We start from the raw sequence: 20,760 nt of genomic DNA on the forward strand, positions 1-20,760 counted from the left end.
TTCCTGAGGGAGCTGGGATGGGGCTGGAGAATTGCTGAGGGAGCTGGGAAGGGGCTGGAGAATCCCTGAGGGGCTGGGATGGGGCTGGAGAATTCCTGAGGGAGCTGGGATGGGGCTGGAGAATTGCTGAGGGAGCTGGGAAGGGGCTGGAGAATTGCTGAGGGAGCTGGGAAGGGGCTCAGGCTGGAGCAAAGGAGGCTCAGGGGGAATTTCTGGCTCTGCACAAGTCCCTGGCAGGAGGGGACAGCCGGGGGGGATTTGGGATCTGCTCGCAGGGAACAGGGACAGGAGGAGAGGGAACGGCCTCAGGGGAGCTCAGGGTGGATTTTGGGAATATTCCTGCATGGAAAGGGAGCTCAGGCCTTGGAAGTGCCCAGGGAGGTTTGGAATTCCCATCCCTGGGGAGATTCCAGAGCCCCTGGATGTGGGTGGCCCTTGGGGACAGGGGCAGTGCTGGCCCTGGCAGGGCTGGGGGAGAATTTGGACCCAATGATCTCAAAGGTCTTTTCCAACCTTAAAAATTCCACAGTTCTGTGACTTTTCCCTCGGTTTGGGATCACTGAGGAGTTCCTGGGGGTTGTCCTGTGGCTCCTGTGGGTCACTGCCACAGCCAGGGCGTGTCCCAGGACAGATCCCACTTGTCACCAGCTCCATTTGGGATGCAGCTCCCTGATCCCTCTGGAATTGACCACCCCAGTGATCATTTATTTATCCAGCTGTCCCTCATCCCTGCAGGGACATCCACCATTAGGTTTGGGAATATTGTGGAAAAGCACATTAAATCCTGGCTGAGGTCAGGGACGCCCTCTGCTTTCCCAGGATCCCCAAATCCTGCTGTGCCAGCGCATCCTTGCCATAATTCCTGCTTAAATCTGTCCTGTTTTCCCCACTCCCCTTCTCCTCCATTCTGCTGGAATTCCATCCCAGGAGGACTCAGCTCAGGGGTTGAAAGTTCTGGAATTCCTCCCATCATTTTTTTCAGCCTTTACTGCCACATTCACCTTCCCCCACGCCTTTCCAAGGTCATTTTTAAAGGAATTTTAGCCACCCTGGAGCTGCTGGGTGCAGGGAGCTCCAAGGCCATCCGGGGATTTTCTTGGGAATGTTCACCTTGTTCAGGGTCCAGCTGAACCACCCTGAATTCCAGCACTGTGCAGGCGTGGGAAGGCTCTTCCCAAGATTTGCTGTTTCCGGGCTTTGGGGCTCAGGAGGGTCCCAGGAATGTTTGGAAAACGCCTCAGCTGCCCCGGAGGACTCTGCGATGGTGTCCAGAAGGGAGATATCTCAAAAACAACAAGTGATAGGGGCGGAAGTGAAGCGATTGGGAAGGAATTTCCCTGGAGAAATTGGTGTTCCAAGGTGAAACTCGGTTTAGCACAAAGGGAAATGGTGAATTCCCACTCCTTTCCCATCCTCTGGTTATGGATTCAAACTGTAATGGAATGGTTTGCCTTGGAAAGAACCGTGAATCCCACGTAATCCCAATGGCAGGGGCACCTAGTTCAGACTGGAACAGCTCATGGGAATCTTGGTCCAAGTCTAAATTTGCTGGATTTGAAGTTAAATCAGGGTTCTCCGAGCCTTTTCCGTGTAAATTCTGTGGATCTCCAAGGCTGGAGGCTGCCCAGCCTCTCAGTGCTCCAACGTCTCACCACCCTCTGCAGAATTTGTTTTCCCCGCTTTCATTAATTTTAACCCCTCCTCCTGCATTTTGTCCCATGCTCTGGTTTGCTGTGATTTTCCAAGGGGATCCTGGATCCTGGAATCTGGGATTGGATGTGCTTCCTCAGCCTTCTCCCTCCTCTCCTTCCCCAGCTGTCCCAGTCCTGCTGGGCTGATGCTGATATTCCACATTTAGGGCTTATTTTGGCTCCTAAAGACAAACTAAAATCTCTGTGGCACTTCTTGGGGACGTTTTAAAGACTCAAATCCAACCCTGGGGAGCAGTTCCAGTTTTTCCTGATTATCCCTAAAATTGGAGGTCTTGCCCATGCTGGCATTGGCTGCAGCTGTGGGAATCATGGAAAAACGGACGGAGCAGGAGATGGAAGCAGCGCTGGGAGAGCTCTGTCCCTGCGGCTGGGAGCAGAGGATGTGTGAGAGGGAACTCTGGGATTGCGAGGAGAGCCTTTGGATCCTAAAAACATGGAATTGTTGAGGTTGGAAAAGCCCTCTGAGGTCACCCAGTGCAGCCTCTCCAGGGCCACCGCGGCCCCAAGTGCCGCATCCAAGGGCTTTGAAATCCTCCAGGGACAGGGACTCCACCCCTGCCAGGGCTGGAAAACCCTTTCCATGAGGAATTTTCCCTGATTTCCAATCTCCTCTGGCACAGCTTGAGGCCGTTCCCGTTCTCCCGTGGTTCCCTGGGAGCAGATCCCGACCCTTCCAGGCTGTCCCCTCCTGGCAGGGACTTGTGCAGAGCCAGACATTCCCCCTGAGCCTCCTTTGCTCCAGCCTGAGCCCTCCTTAGGCTCAGCTCAGCTGAGCTCAGCCTATCCCCGAACCTCCCTCCGCGAACAAACCCCGGGGGATTCTCCCCTGCAGCCCAGAAACTCCAGGCTGTATTTCCCTTTTTCTGGGGGGTGTTTGTGGGGGGCTCTGGAGCTGTAAATTCCCACCCCAGCTCCATCCCTCCCTGGCAGGGCTCGGAGCCCAGCTGCAGCCGCTGCTTTCCTGCTCTTTATGTTTCCCATCCTAAAGCCCTATAAGCACCGGGAGCTGGGAAATGATTCCCATCCTGTTTGCAATAAATCCCTGGTTTTTATGAAGGCTCCCGAAGCAGCCTGGACACGAATTCTCTGCGTGTTTACAAATATTTGCGCAGGAAAAAGGGGCGAGCAGCGTCCAGGACGGGCTTCTGACGCATATTCCCCCTGTTTCAGTCCTTTGTTCAGGAAAACCTGGAAGCCAGGCTGGGTCTGCACAATGAACAGTTCCGGGAGCGGCGGGAACGGGAGAAGCTCCCACAAAAAAAACGGGATTTTGGGGCTGTTTAGTGTGGAAGGGGACGGGAAAGCTCCGAAATGGCAGTACACAAAATTTGGGGTGCTCCCAAGGGCGGCGTTGCCCTCGGAGAGGGTTTTCCTCGGATCCTTTGGAATCCACGGGGTTTGGCGGGGGAGAAAAGGAACTCTTTTATGGTTTGGAGGTGGGAGCTGGAGGTCTGGGGGGCTTGTGATCTTCGGGTTTCACCTTTCTGTGGGGGTTTAATCGTCTCCTCGCAGCCCACAGGGGCCGCGTGGGGAGCAGGGATTTGGCTCTTCCCCGTCTCTCCCCGGCCGTGGTTGTGGTGTGGGATTGAAACCCCACGGAATCCTTCAGGATACGAACTTGTTGGGAAAACCAGAGGCTTGAAAAGCTGCTCCTGTTGCATCTTGTCATGGTTTCAGGTATTAACCAAAGGACAAGGGCGGATCTGTGTAAGAGCTCTTTATTGGGATGCTCCAGGACGTGTTTTCCACAGGTGTTGGGTGGGAAGGTTCACCCTTAGTTTTGTTTCTAGACCCGGGAAGCGCTCAGAGCCAGGTTGGGCGGGGCTTGGAGAAGCTTTGGATGATGGAAGGTGTCCATGCCCATGGCAGAGGGTGGAACTGGGTGCTCTTCGAGGTTCCTTCCAACCCAAGGCATTCCAGAAGCTCCATAGGGAAGGGGATCCCCCTCCTCATGGCACCACGGGCAAAGGGAGCCCCTGGAGATCGCCGTGTCCAGCTCCCCGTGGAGCTACAGGGGGCTCTCGGGTCCGTGTCCCGTCGGGATGGAGCTCCACAGCTCCTCTGGGCAGCCTGTCCCGGTGCTGGATCATCCTCCCCGGCGTTTTCCTGGGAATTTCCTTGGGAATTCCTGTGTTTCAGTTTGTCCTGAGCAGGGTCTGGCTCTGCCTTCTCAGCTCCCCTCTTCGGTGCCTGTCCAAAAAGGTCCCTCAGGGCGGTGGGGGCAGCCAGGGAGGGGCTGGACGTGGCCCTGGTGGAGTTTGGTCCGGTCGGACTCGATGATCTCAGCGAACTTTTCCACCCTAATCATTCCCGTGCTCCTGGGGCTCGCAGTATCCATCCAGCTCCTCCTGCAGCTCCTCCCGCAGCTCAGCCATGGCCTCGTCCCTGCTGGCCAAGGTTTCGTCCAGCCACTCCAGGACCCGCTGGAACCTGGAGATCCCTCCCAGCTGCCTCAGCCCGGCCTCGGTCAGCCGGCCCACCCTGGCCCTGCTGGGGGCCGGCTCCGTGCTGTCCCTGGTCGTGGGGGTGTCCTGGGTGCTGGGGACGCTGCGGCTGGTGCCTGGAGCCCTGCTCTGGACGGAGGTCGAGGGTGCTTCTGGCGTGGGGGAATGCGGCTGGCGGCCGGTGCCGGGGTCACGGGCGGGCCGGGTGGGCGCCGGCGCCTCCTGGGCCGGCCTGGCGGGGGGCACGGCCACCTGCGGGGGACAGAGGGGCAGTGAGGGTGGCCCTGGCTGCTGTCACAGCTCCTGGCCTGGGGAAGGTGCTCGGTGCCATCTCCAGGGGTGTCCCAGGGTGCCGTGCTGGCTCCCGGTGTCCCAGCTGGGCTGGGTGGCCCTGGCAGCCTCATCCCATGGCGGGGGACTGGCCCTGGCTGCCCTGAATCCCACTGCACCTGAGCCCCACTGCACCTGAGCCCCACTGCACCTGAGCCCCACTGCACCTGAGTCCCACCTGTACCTGTGTCCCACCTGTACCTGTGTCCCACCTGTGGTTTGTTCCCTGTGTCCTACCTGTGGCTCTCTGTGTCCCACCTTTCATTCCCTGTGTCCCACAGGCAGGCAGGAGGAGCCATGGGAAGCATTCCTTGGCCCATGCCATGCCATGCCATGCCATGCCATGCCATGCCATGCCATGCCATGCCATGCCATTCCATCCCATCCCATCCCATCCCATCCCATCCCATCCCATCCCATCCCATCCCATCCCATCCCATCCCATCCCATCCCATCCCATCCCATCCCATCCGTGTGTCCCGTCCCGTCCCTTTCCTCACCTGCCCCCTTCTCTGGATGTTCGGCTGTGCCTTCTTGGGCTGGGATTTGGGATTTGCCTTCTCCGCCATCTCCGTGATCCCGAGCCTCAGAGGGCTGGGGGGATCCTGGGGGATCCCGGGAAGCGCAGGGGGGTGTTCCTGGCAGTGTCCCCGTGGCTCCGGGGTCACAGAGGGCTCTGGGCACGGCCCTGTGTCACAAAGGGCCCTGGGACACCCCGACAACCACAGCACTGTCTGCATCCAGCTGGAGCTGCCTGGAGCTGCCTGGGATCAGCTGGAACTGCCTGGAATTGGTTGGAAATGGTTGGAATTAGTTGGAATTGGTTGGGATTGGTTGGAAATGGTTGTAATTGGTTGTAAATGGTTGGAATTGGATGGAAACAGTTGGAACTGGCTCAGGGGCAGCCACAGCTGCTCTTGGGCACCCTGTGCCAGGGTCTCCCCACCCTCCCAGGCAGGAATTCCTTGCCAAGATCCCAGCCCAATCTCCCCTTTCCCACTGGAAGCCATTCCCTGGCTCCTGGCCCTGCAGCCCTTGGCCCCAGTCCCTCTCCAGCTCTCCTGGAGCCCCTGCAGGGACTCTCAGCATTCCCTGCATTTTGCCCTTCTCCAGGGGAACATTCCCAGCTCTCCCAGCCTGGCTCCAGAGCAGAGGGGCTCCAGCCCTGGAGCAGCTCCGGGGCCTCCTCTGGACTCTCTCCAGCAGCTCCACGTCCTCCTGCTCTTGGCCCCGGGGCTGGGGCAGCTCTGCAGGTGGGGCCTGACCTGAGGGGCTCCGGGACACAATTCCCACCTTTCCTTTGGGATCAGCCCAGCCTGGGCCATTCCAGCCTCATCCACCCCAAATCCTCCTCCCAGGGCTGTTCCCAATCCCTTCCCTCCCCATCCAGCCGGGATTGGTGCTGGCACTGCCCTGACCCTGGTTCCAGACCTTCCACTTGGTTTTTTGCCCTCCTGAGGTTCCCACTCTCCCACCTGTCCCACCTGTCCGGGTTCTCTGGGTGTCCCATCCCTTCCCGAGTCCTCTCATCCCATGGCCATTCCCTGCCAACATCCAAGATGTGCTCTCCACTCCTCCGAGTGTGACCTGTGGGACTCTGTGGCCTCCACAGCATTCCCTTCATCTGGAATTTTCTGTTTGGATCAGTTTTTATGGATGATTGCCTCAGGAAGGGGCACGACCCAAGCTGGAAAAGGGCTGCCAGGACCGGGGGTGCAGCTCCTGCTGGATGTGCTCAGAACAGGAGGTTTATTTACGAGTTGATCCTGTTTTAATTTCTCCCTGCTCGCCCTGCTCCTGCCAGGAGAGAACACAACAATAAAGATGCAAATGTGATTTTTCCAACCCAAACATTTCACGGCGGAGCTGTGGGAGCGAGCTGAGGCTCCTGGCCGGGACGGGGATCCAGGCAGAGGGAAAACAAAGGGCTCTGACCTCACATCATCTCACAGAAACTTCCCCATTTCGGGATCTTTTCGGCTCTCAGGGAGCCCAAGCCCCAGAGCAGTGTGGAAAACGGGCAGGATTTGGTGCAGGTTGTGTTCCCATTCCCAACATTTCCCTTCCTCCTCCCTCTGGACCTGCCCTTCATCCTCCTCAAGGACTCATCCTGCTTTTCCCCTAATTGGAGGTTATTTTTTTCCCCTCCCATGGATGGGAGCCCCGACGAGAGCTGATAACTCTGGGGGTCGGATCCTTCCTTTCCAGGCTCCTGAGCGATTCCCAGCGCTCCCTCCCTTCCTTCCCGGAGCCCGCACACGGAGCTTTCCCCACCAGCAGCGTCCTCCAGGGCTTTTCTGCACGCTGGCCTCGCGTGGAAGACCCTGTGGGGCTCGTCCTGAATCTGTTTGTTTCCCTGGCAGCTCGCTCCTGATAAAGTTTTAATGGATTTTAAATTTATCATGAAACAGGCCCAGGGCCGGCATCCGGCTCCGCTGGTTTTTACACCGGGAAGTGTCGGGCTGGGATTTTCCTTGGGGAGAGGTGGAGGAGAGAGGCGCATCCAGGTGTGTTCAGCCTTGCAGGGCGCCTGGGAGGGACCAAAATCCCAACCTGGGAATGTTCAGTGCTGCTGCTGGGGATAACGAGGAAATCCCTGTGGACATCATCACTCTGTGACTTCTCCAAAGCCTGGCTCCGGCAGGGGAGGGAGAGGGTTAGGGTGGGAACAGCTCCGTGGAGTTTTCCAGATGGAAAACACAGGCTACTTGTTCAGTTTAGGTCAGCTGGAGTTATGGGAAACAGATGATGGCTGCTGCCGGGCCGGGCTCTGACAGATCCCCCATTGTTGAGCGCCGGGATCCTCCGGAGCGGTGCCGGGCGCGGGGCTCGGCCAGTCCAGCCTCGCCCCTGGAGCTGCAGATCCAGGGATTTGGTTCATTGGATTGCACTGAGGGAAAGGCTGGGTGAAAAACACGGGGGGTTTCTGCTCCAGGGATTCAGTCTGGGCTTCTAGGAACGCTTGGGGGGATGTTCCCGGTGAGCACCTTGGATCCTGTGTGGGGAAGGTGTTGAGGGGTGCTGGAGTCATGGAAGTGGGAAGGGACCTTAAATCCCCTCCCTGTCCCATTCCATGGGCAGGGACAGCTCCCACTGTCCCAGGTGGATCCAATCTCAGTGTCCAGCCTGGCCTTGGGCATTCCCAGGGATCCAGGGATCAGCCCCAGCAAATCTGGGAATTGCAGCCCAGGCAGGAATTCCTTGCCAAGATCCCAGCCCAATCTCCCCTTTCCCACTGGAAGCCATTCCCTGGCTCCTGTCCCTCTCCAGCTCTCCTGGAGCCCCTGCAGGTTGCTGTAACCCTTCTGAGGTCAGTGCCCCTTCCCTTGGGAATATCTTGGCCTCTGGAATGCAGGGGCCTGATCCTGGGTAACTCCAAGTGGGATAAATCAGGGGCTGAGCTTTTCTTCCCTTGCAGCATTTGGAAGATTCCACCTTCCCCGGGCAGCCCAGGAGCTCCTTGCCCTTTCCTCGGGCAGATTTTGGGCCCAGCTCATTCCCGTGGGGAGCTCTGGGGGCAGGGAGGGGCAGGTGGATCTGGGAATGCTCAGGGTGCCGGGAAGTTTTCAGCAGGAATGAAGGAGATGTGGAAAAGCCTCTTTGTGGCAGCAGAAGGGCTCTGGGTCTGTCCTTGGAGCTGCTCCATTTGGGAAGGGCCGGATCCGTTCCTGGTCCTGCTCATCGCTCTGGACACACCTGCTGTCTCTTGATGGATTGTGCCAGCTGAAAACAAAATCCAAGCCGTGGAAAATCGGGAGAAGGAGCGGATCTTGGGCTGTGTGGAGATGCTCCGCTGGCTGCTGCCCCTCACGGATAACCTGCGGGCTCTGGATCCTGGGAGCAGCTTTGTTCCTCTGCTTCTCCAGCCCTCCGGAGCAGCAGCGCCTGGGAAAGCCGGAGCCGTCACCCTGGAGAGGTTGAGTGTCCCTCTGGCCTGGCCCAGCCCTGTGCCCAGCACTTCCCAAGGAATTCCTCCCTCCAGCTCTTCCAGAGGGAACGTTGGAACATCCCAAAAGGCTCCTGAGGGAAATCTCAGGGAGGATTGGAGCCGTTCTGTTCCTGCTGGATGAACAAACCTCTTTAGATTCCCGGGAATTGGGGTGAGGGATCCAAACCCGATGTTTCAAGGCTGGCCATGTGTCCGGTGTTGATCCAAGCAAAGCTGTCTTTTAACTGGGATGAAGGGATGGGAAATCCATCTTGGATTTGGGCTGGATTGAGGAAAAGCTCTCCTGGCTGAGCAGAGGAGCAGAAGAAATGATCCAGACTGAACCCCTGCACTGCCCTCCTTAAATGAGCTGAGCAGCACCAAGGACATGGAATTTCCCTCCTGGCATTCCAGGAAAAACACATCTCCATTCCCACTGGAATCTCCGAAATGGGATTGAAGTGGAATTTGCATCTTGGGTTGCTCGGAAGATTTGCTGTGGCTGAGCTTCCCTCAGCCTGAAAATTCCTGAAATTCCCTGGATTCGGGTGCTTCCCTTGCAGCTGGGATGCCGGAGTTTGGCCCGGATTGGGACAGACCAGATCAGAAAATAGGGAATGGTGTCAGTCTGCACTCCCAGGGAACAGGGACAGGATGAGGGGAGCAGCCTCAGGCTGTGCCAGAGGAGCTTTACTTTGGATATTGAGAACAATTTCTCCATGGAAAGGGCGGTCAGGCCCTGGAAGTGCCCAGGGCAGGGATGGAGTCCCCATTCCTGGAGGGATTTAAAATCCATGTGGATGTGGCACCTGGGGACAGGGGACAGTGGTGGCCTTGGCAGTGCTAGGAGTGGTTGGAGTCGATGATCTCAGGAGGTTTTTCCAACCTCAGTAATTCCATGATTCCAGAAGAGGCTGGAATTGGATCTGGCCAGCAGAGTCTCCTGCTCCAGGGTGTTCCCTGTGCCCTGAGGAAGAGGAGCATTCCCATCTGCTCCTCCAGCAGGGTTCTGGTGTGTCCAGGAGTTCTGCATTTCTTTGGAGAGCTTCTCTCCTTGTTCCTTCCCAAAAAATGCTGTGCCTCAGGATCCTGGAGCTCCTGGATCTGCTGTGTCTCCTCCCAGTTGTGCTTTCAAAGGTGGAAAACCCTTTCTCCTGGAAGCTCTTCCTTGCTTTTTCCAGAGGTTACATTCTGGGCAGGGAAGGAAACTCAGAGGGGACAACTGCTGTCCCTTCTCCCCTTCCAGAGCTCCCTGGAACCTGTGAGGTTTTGGAAAAATGGGAAGTGGGAAAAGATGTTGGAACCAGGAAAAAGGGAAATGGGAAAAGATCTTGGAACCAGGAAAAAGGGAAATGGGACAAGATCTTGGAACCAGGAAAAAGGGAAATGGGACAAGATCTTGGAACCAGGACAAAGGGAAATGGGAAAAGATCTTGGAACCAGGCCTGCTGGGTGTGATGTCACTTCAAAAATTCCATGGGAGGTAGGAGTGGATGGGAGCATCCCCGTGCTTCAGGCATGGAGATCCTGATGTTCTCTCTGTCTTCATCCATGGAATTCCTGCTGGGCTGGAGCATCCATTCTCCATCCCACCCTCCCCTCTGCCGGTGCTTGGGAAGGGATCAGGCTCCAGATGTCTGGAATTCCTTCCGGGCTTTTTGGGGTCTGCCAGGGCCCCACAAAGTCTCTGCTCCTCCAGAATCCCCTTTTGTGGTGGCACAGGGAGAGCTGCAGCCCAGACAGGGCCGAGCTGCCCATCCCTGTTTCCTGAACTTCTCACTTTTCCGTGGGCTCCCTCCGGCTTTGGAGATCAGAGCACCCGAGCTGAGGTTCTGTGGGGTTATCCAGGGTGTGAGGGAGCCCCAGATTTGGGGCTGGTTTGCAGCTTTTTGGGGCTTTAACTCCTCTGAACCACAGTGAGTCACTGATTCCAGCTCTGTCACACGAATGGGATTTTTGTAAGGGAGATGATGGAATTCTGAGCGTTGTGTTCCTCAGCCTGGAGTCACGGAATGGTTTGGAATGGAAGGGACCTTCAATCCCATCCCATTCCATGGGCAGGGACAGCTCCCAGGATCCCAGGTGGATCCAATCCTGATGTCCAGCCCGGCCTTGGGCACTCCCAGGGATCCAGGGATCAGCCCCAGCAAATCTGGGAATTGCAGCCCAGGCAGGAATTCCTTGCCAAGATCCCAGCCCAATCTCCCCTTTCCCACTGGAAGCCATTCCCTGGCTCCTGGCCCTGCAGCCCTTGGCCCCAGTCCCTCTCCAGCTCTCCTGGAGCCCCTGCAGGGACTCTCAGCATTCCCTGCATTTTGCCCTTCTCCAGGGGAACATTCCCAGCTCTCCCAGCCTGGCTCCAGAGCAGAGGGGCTCCAGGCCTGGAGCAGCTCTGGGGCCTCCTCTGGACTCTCTCCAGCAGCTCCACGTCCTCCTGCTCTTGGCCCCGGGGCTGGGGCAGCTCTGCAGGTGGGGCCTGACCTGAGGGGCTCCGGGACACAATTCCCACCTTTCCTTTGGGATCAGCCCAGGCCTGGTCGGATCCATTCCCATGGTTTTCCAGGACTCCCAGCCTGTTCAGCTCCTGCTCTCCCTGAGCTGTTGACAAAGCTCTTGTGGACACCAGAAGTGTCCATGGCACAGGATGCCTTTGGATAAACCTATGGAATAAAATCCATCCAAGTCTATTCCAGCCCCAGATCTGTCCTGTGGCTCGGGGTGTCCTCGCTCCGGGATTTGCTGAGAACAGTGCTGGAAAAGCTGGAATTCCCTGTCCAGGCCATTGCTGTGTTATTTTTCAGCAACACCCGGGCTGAAACAACCCTGTGCAGGGCGAGCTGGTTGTTCCTGCTGGGAAAACCAGGAATTTCTGGATTTATGCTAATCCATAGGCAAGGGGTGTCTTCTGACGGCTCCTGGGCTCCCTCTGCTCTGCCTCAGAGGCCTCCTGGGAGAGAAATTCCATTTTCTGCTCCGTGTTTTCAATGGAATGAGGTTAAAACACTTGTTTGCAGAGCAGGGGCTGCTTCTTTTTGTGTCCTGGGAATGTCTGGTTTTCCCTGTTTTATGAATGGGAATGAGCTGGGAGCACTGGTGGCATTTGGAAAAAGGTTTCTATCCCAACGTTTATTCCCAGTTCCACGCCTTTTTCCCCTGCAGTGCCAAGGAATAAAAAAATCCCAATTTATTTATTTTTAATATTTCTTTCCAAGAGTGGAGCAGATCTGGATTCCATACTTGGAGGTTTGACGGGAGACACCAGAGCCCCGCTTGGATCTTGGGAGCAGAGCTGGCTCCAGGATTTGGAGATGGGATCTCCCTGACCCTTCCTCCAGGCTCAGCAGGCAATTCTGGGAATTTTATTTCCTCCAGGTTTTCTTTTTTCCCCCCAAATCCGCAATTCCTTGGTTTTCCATCACGTTTCCATTCCTTGGAATTCCATCCCTCTGCCGGTGGTGGTTTTCAGTCACTGGTGGCTTTGTCCTGCTCCAAGAGGAGAAACCCTGCTCATGTCCAGAGTTTGGCTTCCTCCTCCTGGTCCCCACATTCCAGCTGCTGCTTTCATGGTGATTCCCTGGAAAAAAGAGAAAATTCCTGGGTTTTTCTCTCCCCTTGACAGCACCAGAGCTGGAGCAGGGGATGGGATCGGGATCTCTCTGAATTCCTGGGATCTGAGGAGAGCGGATTCCTCCCCTCCACCTCTCACAGGCTGTAAAAATTCCTCATTTCCCAGCAAACTGGGGATTCCTGCTTTTGGGAAAAGTGGAGCTGGAAAAGGGACTGAAGTGGGAAGAATCCTGGAACGGGCTGGAAGGGATTTCATCTCTAGCCTTCTCATCCCTCGGATCCATCTGAGCCCTTTGCATTCCTGGGATGCTCCTTTGGGATGGGAACTCCTCCTTTGCTGTCCCGGCTCAGAGGCTGGGTCAATTAACGCCTAATTAGGAGGAGCTGGGAAGGCTCTGGAAGGAGCCGCCTGCTCCAGGAGCTCTTTGGGAAGGTGTTCCATGGATTGAGGCTGGAATCCCAAAGCCAGGCTCCTTAATCCGGCTGTTCCAACGCTGCTCCCTCATCTCTGCAGGGCAGATTTGTCGGGGGGACAGCAACGGGATGGGATGGGATCCATGGGATGGGATCCATGGGATCCATGGGATGGGATGGGATGGGATAGGATGGGATGGGATGGGATGGGATGGGATCCATGGGATGGGACAGGATGGGATGGGTTAGGATGGGACAGGATGGGAAAGGAGGGACAGGATGAGATAGGATAGGACGGGATACGATGGGGTAAGATGGGAGAGGATGGGATAGAACGGGACAGAACGGGACAGGACAAGACAGGATAGAACAGGACAGAATGGGACAGGACAGGATGGGATAGGACAGGACAGGATGGGATAGGACAGGATGGGATAGGATGGACAGGACAGGAAGGGTCACTGCAGGTCCACGCTCCGGGGCCACACCAACCTGGGTGGCCGTGGCCAAGGAGCTGAGCCCTGGCACCCCTCAGCCAGGGCAACCTGTCCCAGGTGTGGGGCAACCCCAAAACTCCAGGACACCCCAAACCCCCGCGCTCTGTCTCATCCCAACTCTCCCCCCGATCCCTGGATGTGCTGCCGGGCTCCAACATTAGAGGGCATCTCCTCCTCACGCTTTATTTGGCATTTCTTTTCGCTGCGTTTGGTTTTACTGCAGTGGGGCCTGTCCTTAAAAAGCCAGGAGAGCCTTTTCCCTGCTGTGCCGAGCAGCCAGATGGGAAGTGCAATATCCCGCTGCCCCTCATTACCTCGGAAAAGCTCCCCCTTCCCACATGTGACCATATTAAAGTGGCCTTTGCAGCGTTTTCCTCCATATAAAACTGTCTTCACTCCCGCGGCCCAGCAGTTAAAAGGGAACTCCAGCTGCAGGCAGGAGGCTGAAATTAAAGGCTTTGCCCTGCTCTAAATGGAAAATGGATATTGCTTCCCATATCCAGGGCTGGGAACAATGGGGCTGCGGGGTAATGGCCTGCTTTGCTGGGAGGAAGGAGGAAAAGGGGGAATCTCACCTTTTTCCCTCATGGTTAACCCTTGTGTGGCCGGTGGGGAGCGGGAGAGGCTGAGCCTGGGGGGATTGGTGGCTCTTGGGGCAGAGCTGAGGGAAAGCCTGCAGCATCTTCATCTGGAGAGAGCGAGATTTGGGATAATTCCCTGATATATTGATGTCCCTGTGTTCCCTGTTATCCCTGTGTCCTTGTCCATGTGCTCCCTGCTGTCCCTGGCCGGGAGCTCGGGCTCAGTGGAGCTGGAGAGGGCATTGAATCTGTTGGACCCGGATTTCGAACTTTATATTTTTTTTAATCTTGCTTTTTCTTTGTCGATTTTCATCGCTTTCAAAGTTTGCTTTAAATGAATTTAGCCAAGCCAAGGACGGGAGAGAGGAAAGGAGAGTTGGGTCTTCCACAGACTCTTCCAGGTGGGATTTCTGAGGCCCTGCCTGGTTCTCGGTGATTTCATGGAATCATGGAATGATTTGGCCTAAAAGGGATTTTAATCCCATCCAGTTCCCTCCTGCCATGGGGATGAGCTTCCGCTATCCCAGGCTGCTCCAAGCCCTGCCCAGCCTGGATGGGCACTTCCCGGAATGGGGAGCCACAACCTCTGCTGACCTTTGGAGCCTCCTTTCCTTTGGGGTCACCTTTCCTTGTGCTTCTTGGCCTCCCTCCTCTTCACCAGCTCCCAGTTCATTTGTTTTGAACTCCGAGCCCGTTCCGAGGAACCCGAAACGCGAAATTCCCCACGGAACTCGGGATTTGCCGCTTTTTCCAGGACACGGCTGGAGGTCAGGGCTGGCTGGAGAGAGACCAAATCCTGCCCGGCTGGGAGGAGAGGCCCCTTCCAGCCGCTCTCTCTTCCCCCCACGCAATTCCTGCTCCACTTCATCTCCGTGTTTTCGGTATCGAGGGGGTGTTTACAGTCAACAAACAGGAGCCTCCTTTTTGATCCCTGCCGAGCACCTGCGAGTCCACCAGGCGCTCCCTGAGATTTGGTGGGAATATTTAGGTTTTCCAAGCGGCACTTTTGGCCTCCTTGTGCCTCGTTAGTGGCTACCGGGGTTCCCTTATCGGCGTGCACATCTCCGGGGCATGTCGGGATGATCTTCTGCTTTTCTTGGCAGCTCCTTCCTCGCTGGTGGGGAGTTCCTGGTGTTTGGCGAAGTGCTGGACCCTAAAAAATACAAAACTATGCCCATTTTGGCTGATTTTGGGGTAAAAAAAAGGGTAATTTGTAAGGTTTTAAAGCTTACGGGCTGCTTTTGTTAAAATCTGTCGCATCCAAGCTGCTGCTCTGAGCTGCTGAGCATTTGGGGCTGGGTTTGGGGTGTTCCCATGGAATTCCAGAGTGATGAGGGGGGAGTAGAGATGGGATCCAGGTTGGACTGAGTGGGTTTTTAGCATGGACATGGTGTTTGGCACCTGCAGGCAAATTAAAATGGAGCCCTGAGCTGGGGCTGTCTCGGGCAGGTGAGGGTGACACAGCCCAGGACTCTGCTTGCCATGTGAGGGAAAGGAAATCCCCATTTTTGTTGGAACCAGACTAGAATCGCCTGAACTGTGACTAAAACCCTCCAGAAATGGGATTTTGTCCCCAAATCTGGCCTTTCCTCCTCCCAGAACGTGGGAGAGGGCTGGTGGGCAGGGCACTCGGAGCCCAGGCTGGGAGAGGAGTGGTGTGGGACACTCGGAGGCTCCAGAGCTCTGTGCAACCTGCCTGGGAAGGGATGTCCTGGGATGGGGCCACCTGGGTATCCCAGGATGGGGCCACCTGGATCTCCTGGGATTGGGCCACCTGGATCTCCCGGGATGGGGCCATCCTGATATCCCAGGATGGGGCCACTGGGGTGGGAAGGGACCTCAGGATGGCTCCAATCCAACCTCCTGCCTGGATCTGGGAGATCAGACCAGATTTCCCAGGGATTTGTCCAGCCTGGCCTGGAAGGGTTCCAGGGGTGGAGATTGGGATGCAGCTTTGTGAATTCCCGCTGCTGCTTCATGGAATCACAGGAAGTTCTGAGTTGGAAGGGTCTCACAAGGCTCCAGCTCTGGAGGGAATCATCCAGGGATCAAACCCCACACCCTGGTGTTACCCTGCTCCAACCAGCCTCAGGGATTTTTATTGTTCTCCTGCTGGAAAAACTTCCCGTCTACCCAAAATTCCCGTCTTTATCCACAGAGGGTCTCCCAAGCCCGAGTTTGTGAGGGGTTCAGGGCTTCTCCCTTTCCCTGAGGGATGTTTGGGATTTGTGCTTTTGGATGTCAGCGTGTTGGGGAGCTCCTCCAGCCCGTCCAGACCTCACCAGGGGTCGGGCCTGCCTCGAGCCTGTCAAGTTTTCACCGAATTTGGGGACATCTGCAGAGTGGATGGACCTTGTCCAGTGCTCTGCAGGTCTCTGCTGAGCACACAGAGGGAGCAGGTCCCAGAATTCCCGTTATTCCCAATCCCAAAAGCTTTACTGGTTGTCCCATTCCGGGTTGGATGGGGTTTGGAGCCCCTGGGATGGTGGGAGGTGTCCCACAGCAGCAGGGGTGGCACTGGAGGGGCTCTGAGGTCCTTCCAACCCAAACCAATTCCAGGATTCCATGATTTTAGTGTGTTGATAAATCCAGGTGGGTGCTGGGTTTAGGATTCCCCGAGCACGGAATTAAACCTGGATTCATCCCTGGTTATTTAAACCAGAGCTGCAGTGGTGGGGCTGAGCTGCTCTGTGGGTGGGGGGTACAAAAACCTTCTCCAGTGGCCGTAAAACTGGACTGTTCTGGTGAATTTGGGCTGTTCCCATGGATTCTGTGGATTTATTTCCAATAGATCCACAATAAACTGGCGCAGGCTGGATTTTCCAAGGAGGAATCTTCTCAGCAGACCTTGTGGCGCATCCCCCTCCTTGCTCCATCGTTGTGGTGGGATTTTAACGGGAGAACTCGGAGGATTCACAGATTTTTAGGGAATGATGAATGGTGTTCCAGATGGGGGATGGTTTGGGATGGCTCAGGCAACAGCATCCCACGGGAATGTTGGGTTATGGACCCCCCGTGTTACCCAGGTAGGAAATAGGTGAAGTGCACAAGGCTCATTTCTGCTGTGCTCCAAACCATTGCCACCCGAATTCCCAAAGTCCCGTTTCCCTGTGCATTTCAATCATTCCCGGAGGAGAATAAAACCGGGAGCACATTTTTCCTGATGTCATCCCAGCCCACTTGGCTCTCGGCTCCACGCTGCTCCCGAATCCCGAAACATTTTTGGGTTTGTTCAGCTGCTGTTTTTGCTTTCTTGTGATTATCCTCTGTTTTCCCTTCTGTGGTGTTCATCCCCGCTGGTAATTACCCCCCTCTCCCTGCCAACTCTGTGAACTCCGGGGCTAATTTCAGCAGGAGAGTTCTGCCCGGCAATTTTACAAATATGAGGCGTTATTGAGGGTTTTTCCTGGACCGGTGATTACATGGAACGGGTACTTTGGATTCCTCTGCTCCCTCAGAGGGGTTGAGAGCTGGGTGAAGCTGGAATTAAAACCCAGTGGGGAAGGAGCAGCTCCTGTGCCCAGTGCTGGCTTCCATGGAATGGCTGAGGTTGGAAAAGCCCTCCGGGGTTGGATCCAGCTGTTCCACCACTGTCCCCAAGTGCCACATCCACGGGGATGTGAAACCCCTCCAGGAACAGGCACTCCAAACCTCCCTGCGCACTTCCATGAAGGAATTTCCCCAAATATCCTAAACTTCCCCAAGGGGCCGCTTCCTCTGGTTCTCTCCCTCAAACTGTGGGAGAGGAGCGTCCCTAAAACACAAATCCCACCCGGAGTTTCAGCTGGGTAGCCCAGAAAACTCAGGATCTTGTGGAATATTCTCATCTCTGGAATATTCCGGGTCTGGTTGATGTGTTCATTTGGTTTTCTGCTTTTTTTTGGGTTTTTATCCAGAAGAAAACAGGATTCAGGCATGGAATTCAGAGGAGTAATGGATTATCTGGAGACCTGAGGAGCTGAATAGTCCTAAAGAGATGAAATGTGGGAAACTGGGTGGTCTGAGCTCCAACTGCCACGGACAGGAAGAAATATTTTCCATTTTGAGGAGAATGTAATGTGGGAGCAATGGGAATATCTGGGGAGATGAGGGAGGAATGCACTTGGGAGAAAGGGATGGAACTGGGAGGATGAAAAATGGGAGCAGGGTCACGAGAGGGGTGGTGGAGAGATGGAGTCCCAGATTCCTGGGAATGCAGGAACGGCTCAGGAACGAGAACGCTGGGAGCAGTGCCGTGCGGGGATGGCTTTGGTCACGTTGGCAGGTCCCTGCGCCATAAATTTTTGGGAAACTGCTAAAATGTGAATAGGATTCTCTGATTTTTTTTTTTTAATTTTTGTTTTTTTGGGAATGGTTCCAAAGGCCTCTGCTGCTCCTTCCCTTGTGCTGCAGTTCAGCTGTTGGGTTGGAGGGAGGAGGTGGCATCCAGAACCTTCCGAGGCTGAGGAGAATCCAGTCAAGGATGGGAGTTGGGGCTTCCCTGTGGCATTCCCAGCCCAGCTCCCATCACTTCTGCTTCCCCTGCCTGTGGAAAACACCTTTTTTCCCTGGAAGTGATTCCGAAGTAATTTTAATTTCCTCAGATTGTGATGAAGGTGCTCCGGGTGCTTCACCTCTCTCAAAGGCGCCGGTGAAGCAGGGCTGGAGACGCGGCCTGGGCCTTGTCTCCGTGGGAAGGGAATTTGTCCCGTGGGGATTGGGAATTTTGGTTCCTGCGCTTCCCTGACCCCCAGGACCTGGGGAGCTCCCCCATCCTGTGGTGATCCTGAGGAGCTGGTGGGGAAAATTCCCCAGAGGAATGGTGGGGAGCTGCTGGAATAAATGCAGAGGAGGCCCCGGAGCTGCTCCAGGGTTCTGGAGCCCCTCTGCTCTGGAGCCAGGCTGGGAGAGCTGGCCACCACAAAACAGTGGAGAAATGGCAGCTCCTGCGAGTTCAGTGATGCATTAATGACTCATTAGTTTCTCATTAATTTCTCATTAGTTTCTCATTAATTTCCAGTGGATGTTGCGTGAAACTGCGTGAGGTGTTTGGTGGGAGTGTCCACCCGTGGCGGTGGGGGGACCTCGGCCTTGCTCTGCTCCCGCCTCTGAGGGTGCCACATGTTCATCACTTAAAGAAATGGTCAAAAAAACCCCTTTTGGTTTAAAATCAGCCCCAAAATGCAATTATTTAATTAATGCAATGCATTATTTAATGAATCCCCTCCAGCTTAACGAGTGGCTTCGCCCCAAGGCGTCAGTGCTGGGGTTGGTGAGGATGGAGGTGAGCAGGGGTGTTCGTGCTCCTTGTGGAGCTCTGGAGAGACAAGGCCCAGCAGAATTTAATAAATCCCTTTAGTCCAATCCCCTCAGTGGTGAAAAAACCCTTTTCCTTGGTTTTCCCGTGGTGGAGAGGAGCTGGAGAACTCCAGGATCCTGAGAATCACCAAGTTCAGGCCTTAGAGAGGGCCTCAAAGGGAAGTCACTGCTCCCTGCTCCGAATTTATCACTTAATAACTTCAAGCATCACCTGATTTTATCTCTTGGTTTGATGAAACCTGTATTAATCCTCCTTTTTCTGGGTCTCACCTCTAGATCCTTGATTTCTGCCTTGGGATCCTTCCCTTTCCTGAGGGAAACAGCTTTTGGGGAGCCCTGACAGGGAGATGTTGGTTCACAGTTTCCATTTCTAAATTGTCTCCTAAAATATCAAATTCCTTATAGATTGAAGCTGATGCTGAACCTGATTCCAGGAAAAAGCTGGGATTTATGATCCAGGTGTCCTGGATGTGCCCAGCATGGATCAGGAGCTGCTCATCCCGAGCCCCCTGAGACTGGGCCAGGACAAAAAGCAGAACTCCAGGACAAAATCCACCTTAGAAATCCCCACGTTCCTTTGGAGTGCTCGTGCACAGTGGCAGGGAGGGCTTGGGCATGGATTTGAGGACCTGAAAAGGTTTTTTGGATGGATTTTAGGAGCTAAGAAGGCTTTGGGGGGGTGGATTTTAGGACCCATGAAGGTTTTGGGGATGAATTTGAGCACCTAAAAAGATTTTGGAGATGGATTTTGGGACCTGAAAATGTTTTGGGGATGGATTTTGGAACCTAAAGTTTTTTAGATGTATTTGAGCACCAGAAAATGTTTTTAGGGTTGGATTTTAGGACCTAAGAAGGTTTTTGGGATGGATTTGAGCACCTGAAAAGGTTTTGGGGATGGATCTGAGCACCTGAAAAGACTTTTTGGATGGATCTGAGGACCTGAAAAGATTTTTTAGATGGATTTAAGCACCTAAAATGTTTTTTTTGGATGGATTTTGACACCTTTGTGAAGGGCAGAATTAGGTGGGAGAGCTCTGGGCACATCCCTGGGCTGATTCCTGCCAGAGCCTGGAGCTGCACTTGGGAAAAACAAGGAGCAAGTCAGGCTATGGCTCCTCACAAGCCCTCAGCAGCCTGGTTGTGTAATGCCACAACAGCTGGAGAATCATTAAATTACCATCAGGTTTTGCTTTTAATTAATTTATTTTCTGGAGAGGAGCAGGTTGACAGCTGGTGCCTCGCTCAGGTGATATTTGTTGCTGCATGTTGTTTGTTTTGTGAATGCTAAATGAGGTGGAGTCGGGTTGGGTTTTTTGGGATTTGTTTTGTTGTTTTTGGGGTTTTTTTTCTCTCTCTCTCTCTCTCTCCCTCCCTTGGCTCCCAACAGTTCAAAGCAAGACGTTGTCCCTTCCCTGAGATGTTTGTGATCGGATTTCAGACAGAAAACAGGGCGGGTGTGGAGGAGGGAGCAGCGGGCAGGGATGAAACACGCGGGGTTGGATGGCCCGGGGCGGGGGGCCAGCGTTCCGCAGCAGATCCTTGGATTCTCCAGGATTGGGATGCTGAGGTGGGGCCTGGTCTGGAGCAAAAACCACCCCAGAGCCCAGCCCAGGGGTGATGCCTACAGAAAGGTTTGGGGATGGGAATGCTCTGGGCACTCCACGGTGGGAGAAGTGAGCTCTGGAGCTGTCCGTGGAGCGCTGTACCCCACATTCCAGACTTCTGGAATCCACAGAACCCCAGGAGGGCTCGCTTGGAGGGACCTTTAGAGCCCATCTGTGGATTGGGAATCTTCAGCTATTCCAGGGAGCTCTGAGCCTTGTCCAAGCTGGACTTTAATCCCCCCAGTTTGTGTCTTTGGTGTCCTTTGGTGCCTCCCTCTCTTTGCTGACACCATCACTGTTGATCTATGGATCAATAAATAGATCCATGGATCAATAAATCCAATTTTTGCCCAGATTATGGCCCAGAGAGCAGCTGGGCACAGCC

At 55.0% G+C, this 20,760-nt stretch overlaps 2 protein-coding genes across 11 annotated transcripts in view; one reads left to right on the forward strand and one right to left on the reverse strand.

Annotated features, from left to right (window-relative positions):
• The window catches only part of EXOC6B (exocyst complex component 6B), a 270,625-nt gene that overhangs the window by 131,195 nt on the left and 118,670 nt on the right, over nt 1–20,760 (forward strand). The gene's annotated exons all lie outside the window — the stretch shown is intronic.
• On the reverse strand, nt 3,415–5,305 carry LOC147652834 (uncharacterized). Its single transcript, XM_086891667.1, has 2 exons — nt 4,987–5,305; nt 3,415–4,408 (listed from the first exon to the last, which is right to left on the reverse strand). Exons 1-2 carry the CDS (start codon nt 5,224–5,226, stop codon nt 4,013–4,015), a joined length of 636 nt encoding a protein of 211 aa, XP_086747793.1. The 5' UTR covers nt 5,227–5,305; the 3' UTR covers nt 3,415–4,012.

Source organism: Cyanistes caeruleus, chromosome 5, assembly GCF_971803275.1.
Source record: "Cyanistes caeruleus chromosome 5, bCyaCae1.hap1.1, whole genome shotgun sequence".
Classification (NCBI taxonomy): Eukaryota; Metazoa; Chordata; class Aves; order Passeriformes; family Paridae; genus Cyanistes; species Cyanistes caeruleus.

Bases quoted from the DNA above. Each gene is read 5' to 3' on its own strand.
- LOC147652834 (XM_086891667.1), bottom strand. From the start codon at position 5,226: ATGCAGACAGTGCTGTGGTTGTCGGGGTGTCCCAGGGCCCTTTGTGAC. The intron at 4,409-4,986 runs GTGAGGAAAGGG...TGTCCCCCGCAG, and splicing joins ACATCCAGAGAAGGGGGCAG to GTGGCCGTGCCCCCCGCCAG.